Source organism: Spermophilus citellus, assembly GCF_964194105.1.
Source record: "Spermophilus citellus genome assembly, chromosome: 16".
Lineage (NCBI taxonomy): Eukaryota > Metazoa > Chordata > Mammalia > Rodentia > Sciuridae > Spermophilus > Spermophilus citellus.
Genome location: NC_138196.1, coordinates 10293835 through 10300714, shown reverse-complemented (window position 1 = coordinate 10300714; position 6880 = coordinate 10293835). Strand labels below are relative to the sequence as shown.

Genomic DNA, 6880 nt, shown 5'->3' with positions numbered 1-6880 from the left:
CAACCCCAGGCCTGGGGACCAAGGGGCCAGTGCAGGCACATCCCGCCCACCCACCCTGTCTCTCCCCCAACAACCTTATCATGGCTGCACCCTCAGGTCCTGCTGGGGTTTCCAAAGACAGAAATTTCCCCCGGGGACAGAGTCAGAGTTCCACCAAGAGTAGTGGGACCTTTGACCTTTGGGTGGTGGGCAGCAAAGGAGAGAGTTCCTGAATTGCTGGGTGATGGACACTGGTCCCCATGGGAGGCCAGGACCCTCCTACAGGAAGGGGCAGGAGGAAACAAGAGGGCTTGCTGGACCGTGTCCTGGGACTCCATGGCCATCAGTAAATGCCAATGATGTGCCGTACCACCTCAGCCTCAGGCCTCAGCCTCCTCAAGTGTACGGCCTCTCGTGCAGCCAATGTGCTGGCCGAGGGGCCGCTGCGATGGGGTGAGGAACTCGGGCAGGCCGGGGACTGGTCGCCCTCCCTACAAGCTATAGGAGGCTGCAGCGACCGCAGGGAGCTGAGGACCGTCCCAGAAACGCGCACAGCCAGCATCCCACGGTAGGTGTTGCCCCAGGTGCCCAGGAGCGGGCCAGCTGCAGGACTGGTTTCCTGGAATCAGGGAGTGTGTCTGTTGAGGGTCAGCTGCTGGAGGGGGCGAAAGCCCGTCCAGTACTTGGTGTCCCAGTGGTGTGCTGTTGAGAGCTGGGCACATGCCACTCTGGACTTGCTTGCCCCCAACTCAGGCTTTTAGCATCTGCTCCAGGGAGCCCCGAGGCCTCAGCCCTCTCCTGGGTAAGGAGCAGGACCAACCCACTGAGGTGACCCAGGAGGGACCCAACTTAGGGCCCAGGGCAGCTGATGGTCAAGGGGACTTGACCAGGAGTGACAGAGTAGAGGAGGGGGCAGACATGGGCAGTGCCTCCCTCCACAGCCCAGTCTACAGGACAGGCTGTCCAGTCTAGCTGCAGATGTCTGCCCATGAGGATGCCTGCTCCCTCCTCCCTGTCCCCACCTTGCTCCATCACCTGCCACCACAGAGGATGGGCCCTGTGTCCAGTGCTGCCAGCTTTTCCCAGGCCTGCCAGCAGGGCCACACCCCCAAGCCACAGGATGTCAAGGCCTGCGTGGGCGAGATGTTCATCTGAAGCCGACTCCTGACAAGGGTCCTCAGGGTCGGGGACTGGCTTGGACACAGGCCATGGGAGGTGGCAGGCAAGTTGGGAGTGTCAGGAGATGGGCAGTGCACCAGCTGGACACTCTGAGGCTCTTGAGTGCTATTGAGGTAGGCAAGGCCTTGAGGGACAGCCCCTGGTTCCTGAGCGCTCTCACGAGATGGGGGAATGCAGGGCACTGGGGTGATCAGCGGGTGAGGAAGGGGTCCCTGAAGCCACACTGTGCCTCCTCATGACTGCCTCATGGATGTCTGTCCCCAGCTCCTGGCCGCCTCCTGTCGCGTCCTGATGGGCCAGTGCCCATGCTGCCTGTTGGGAGACCACAGGCCGAGCCCCATGGGATGTGTCCTGAGCTGCCTCCTCCTCTCATCTGGCTGGAAGCCTGCTGCAGGGGGGCCTCGGGAGGGTGTGCCTGGTGGGCTCCGAGGCGCTTGCTGTTCCCAGTGGGGAGAGAGGGAAAAGTCCTAACAGGCCAGCAAGGGTCTGCGCTGCCCTGCGGACACCATCACTGCACCATGGTCTGTCTAAACCCCAGACATTCAGAGCCTGAGCCCTGAATGCCAATGGACTGAGGGTGTGGCTTTCTTTTCAAACTCAGATCTCTCCAGGTGCCAGGGAGCCTAGGTGGCCTGTGGTCCAAGACACGGAATAAGGACGCATCTCCCTGACAGCGGGTTACTTCCGGTGTTCCTGACAGGTCTGTGGATATGGGACATCGCTTCTCATCTGACTTTGTAAATCGTGTCCTGGGTGTCTTTTCCTGTAAATCGGTATTTTCACCAATTGGATTTGGCGAGGATCCTCGATACTAGGGAGAGGAAGAGCAGGACGATTTTTACATGTTTTCTCACCGACAGAGTGGGCATGATGGAAGTCCTAAACCTATTGCTCCTTGGACACCCTTCCAATCCGTGGACATGGAAGTGCATGGTAAGTTGATTTTTATGCGAGGGTGTGAAGTCCCAGGAGCAGTGCACTGGCCTGGAGCTGCCCACCAGGCGTGGAGTGGTGGGTCCGGGGGCAGCAGTGCTGGGACGGCTGGGCCCTCTCTCTCACTCACTTTGCTAAGACAGTTAAGTGAATGTCCTCGAGAAAAATCCGTAAATGACTCTAGGATTCGCTGGGGGCTGGGTTAGTGCTCAGGACACTTCTTGCTGTTTCAGAAACCACTTCCTCTGGCCCTCCCCACATTGCATGAGGCACACACCCCCACACACTCATGCACACACAGACACAACACATACACATACACACACATACCCATACACAGACAGACAGACACACACACACACACACATACACATACACAGACACACACACATATACCCAGACACACACAGACACACACACACACATACCCAGACACACACACACACAGACACACATACCCAGACACAGACACACACATACACATACACACACAGATACCCAGACACACACAGACACACACACACATACACAGACACACACACATAGACACATACACATACACACACACACACCCAGACACACAGACACACACACACTCAGACACACACACACACAGACACACACACACAGACACATACACATACACACACACAGACACACATACCCTGACACAGACAGACACACACACACACACACACATACACACACAGACACACACACATACCCAGACACACACAGACACATACACATACATGCACACAGACACACCCAGACACACACAGACACATACACATACACACACACACACACACAGACACACACACAGACACCTACACATACACACACACAGACACACACACACAGACACACACTCACACACTCAGACACACACATACACACACACAGACACATACACACACAGACACATACACATACACACACACACATACAGACACACACACATGCACACACACGCAATGCACACAGACACACACACATACACAGACACACACAGACACACACACACATACACAGACACACACACAGACACATACACATACACGCATACAGACACACCCAGACACACCCAGACACATACAGATACACACACACCCAGACACACAGACACATACACACACACACAGACACACACTCACAGATACATAGACACAGACACACACAGACACACACAGAGAGACACACACAGACACACACACATACACACACACACAGACACACATACACACTCAGACACACACATACACACACACAGACACACACACAGTCACATACACATACACACACACACAGACACACACGCACACACACATACACACACACACATGTGCACACACACAGACACATACACACACAGACACACACACACACATACACATACACACACACAGACACACACGCACACACACACGCAACGCACACATGCTTGCTCTTCCCCAGTAACTGCCCAGGAGCAGCTTGGGCGGTGTTTCCTCTGGTGGAAACAGAGAAAGGAGACAGCTGGCGGCTACCCTGGCCCCTGTGCCTCTGAGAATCAACCCCTGACAAGCAGGTCAGCGCCGCTTGGCACCCTGGGGCTTCTATCAGCACGGCGCCTGGGAGTTGAGCCCTCGTCCCGCCAGGAGCGCGCGCGCCCTGCGGAGTCTCTGTCCCTGGTGGAGTCTGAGTCCCAGGAAGAGCTCGGAGAACCCGCGCCTGTGCCCCCCGGGGTCGGGACAGCGCACAGAGAGCCCGACCTGGTTATCCAGGTGTCCGGCCGGCGGCTGCGGGCACACAAGACGGTGCTGGCGGCGCGCAGTGACTACTTCCGCGTGCGCGCATCTCGGGACATGCTGCGGGTGCAGGGCGTGAGCTTCGCGGCGCTGCAGCTGCTGCTGGCCGACGCGTACAGCGGCCGGATGGCAGGCGTGCGGCCCGACAATGTGGCTGAAGTGGTGGCTGGCGGGCGCCGCCTGCAGCTGCCTGGCGCCGCGCAGCGCGCCACCGACGCCGTAGGGCCGCAGCTGAACTTGGCGAACTGCTACGAAGTGCTGAGCACCGCCAAGCGGCAGCGGCTCTCAGAGCTGCGCGACGCCGTCTACCGCTTCATGAGCAACCACTACCTGGAAGTGCTGCGCGAGCCCGCTGTGTTCTGGCGCCTGTCGGGCGCCGAGCGCGACTTGCTGCTGCGCCGCCGTCTGCCGCCGGCCGCGCCGGCCGCCGCGCTCGGGCCAGCCGGGGAGCGCTCAGGCAGCCGCCCGCAGAGCCCGTCAGGGGACGCAGACGTGCGCGGCAACGTGGCCGTCTACTGCTACCAGGAGGCGGCCGGCGAGTGGCGTGAGCTGACGCGGCTACCAGAGGGCACGCCGGCGTGGCTGCGGCCTGTGCGTGCTCTACAACTACCTCTTCGTGGCCGGCGGCGTGGCACCCGCGGGCCCTGATGGTCGCGCGCGCCCGCCCGACCAGGTCTTCTGCTACAACCCGGCCACCAACAGCTGGAGCACCGTGCGGCCGCTGCGTCAGGCGCGCTGGCAGCTGCAGCTGCAGGCGCTGGACGGCCACCTGTACGCCGTGGGCGGCGAGTGCCTGCTCAGCGTGGAGCGCTATGACCCGCGTGCCGACCGCTGGACCGCGGTGGCCCCGCTGCCACGGGGCGCCTTCGCCATGGCGCATGAGGCCACCACCTGCAATGGGGAGATCTACGTGTCAGGGGGCTCCCTCTTCTACCGCCTGCTCAAGTACGACCCTCGACACGACGAGTGGCAGGAGTGCCCGTGCAGCAGCAGCCGCCAGCGCTCAGCCGACATGGTGGCCCTGAATGGCTTCATCTACCGCTTCAACCTATGCGGGGCTCAAGGTGAAGCTCAGGCGGCGGCCGTTCCCGGCGGCGGGGTCAGCGTCGTCCGCTACCACTGTCTAGCCAAGCAGTGGAGCCAGTGCGCCGCACACCTGCGGCCTCCGGGCGCCCCAGCTGGCCTGCAGCTCTTCTGCTGCACCGCCCTGGATGGCACAATCTACTGCGTGAGCCGAGCGGGCACCTGGCGCTTCGTGCCCTCGCAGGATGGTGAGCCCGGCGGCGACGCAGGCGCCGGCGGCAGCTTCGAGCCAGAGCCACTGGGAGCCCCCCTGGACATCCGGGGCACACTCTTCCCATTTGTGCTCAACCTGCCTGAGAAGCCAGACCGGGGGGAGCAGGGCGCGGCCTAGGGCAGGCTGGGATCACTGGGCATCTCCCTTGGGCAGCTGTGGGACCAAAGGGGTGGCCCCAAGGGCTGCAGTTCCCAGTGGGTAGGGGGCAGAGGAGAGGAGGAAGAGAGCGGTGAGGTGGGTTGCTGCTCACTGCACCAGGTATACGCTTTGAGGATAGAGGCTTTGGGGCCCTGAGGCGTTTTTCCGGTGCCATTCTCAGTGCTTCTCAGTTCTGGATTCTTTTTTGCTTCATTTTGCTTAGTGGGTGGATGGCTTTAAGATGAGATGCAGGATGCCTAGGGGAAGAGAGGGGGGTCAACAGATGGGTCCTCAGGTGCAGCTGCCGCCCTGGGGGTGCAGGAGGGTGAATATAAGGTACAGCTCTCTCGGGGAGCTGAGCCCTGAGCACAGAGGAGCGATTAGAGGTGCTGGGCAGGGTTCCCTCCTGGCCAGGCCACAGAGGGAGTCCTAAAGTCGGCCGGCGCCAGCTCTTAGTGCAGCTGAAGAGAGAAGTCACCCTTCTGTTTTGTTTTGGGCCTGAGGTTAAAGCCATAGCTGATAAGGAAAGCTTTCTGTGATTTAGTTAAAAAGCTCATGTCACCATGTGCTGCAGTTGTGGTGGGCTCAGCTGTAGAGTGACTTAACCTTTAATTACCCATGGGATTTCTAGGCCCTGGGGCACTGCAAGTGTTTCCTCTGCCAATCATGGACACATCACTGGGGTCCCCACAAGCCAGAGCAGTGAGGCCATTGAGTGGAGGGGCCTGGAGTCCTTGGTGGCATGGTGACGATTCACTGTGACTTGACTTTTTGATCTTTGGTGATGAAATGTCACCTGGCAGCACATGGAATCAGGAAAGTTCACTGAGAAGGTACTTGTCTGTTTTGAAAGGACCCTGTGACAGCCAGTCTTCTCATTCCTGTCACCTTCTAGAAGGAGCCAAGAGGGACACTTCCTAAAAAAGAGGGTTAGAATCATTTTTGACAGTTCTAAAAATGAATGATACAGGCACATTTTAAACCCATTACCTAATGTTTTAAATGTGTATCATGTAATTCTGATGAGGGATATTAATTTTTACCAACATCATTCTAAGAAAACAAGGCAGAGTGACATGTCATAAGGAATATAACAAGGGAAAATGTCATGTATTTTTAATGTAGTTCAGCAAGTGACGTTTATCTCATTGCGAATTCCAAAATACCTGAATAGAATGGAAGTGAAACTCACTACTTTGAGAACGTACAAAGATATAAAGGAAATCAGTTGATTTCCCCCTCATTTGTTAGGTCAGTTTACTTTTCAGAAATGCTGGCCAGGACTTCCTGTCCATTAGTAGTTCAAGGGTAGAATTCACGCTCATGAACAGGCAAACTGGTTTGGATTGCAAATCCAATTCATCTTACTGTAATAGGACAAGTGCACAACTTTCTGGAACATACCTAGATGAAACCACGAAGACCTTGACATGACTTCCTTATTAACCAGTGGTGGGATAGTGGGACGTAGGCGGTGCTTTTTAGAGTCTTTGGTTGTGAAAGTCTTGGTTAAGTGTGTTTAGAAATGGTCAGCATGAAACTCATGCATGAAGGGAGTGGGATT

At 57.4% G+C, this 6880-nt stretch overlaps 1 protein-coding gene across 1 annotated transcript; it reads left to right on the top strand.

Annotated features, from left to right (window-relative positions):
- Positions 1-338: 338 nt before the first annotated feature.
- Positions 339-5295, top strand: LOC308635080 (kelch repeat and BTB domain-containing protein 11-like; the record flags this gene model as incomplete). The annotated part of the gene is given in 3 exon segments (XM_081269335.1): positions 339-547; positions 3662-4456; positions 4458-5295. Coding segments are annotated over 3 exon segments (1842 nt in total).
- Positions 5296-6880: the final 1585 nt, after the last annotated feature.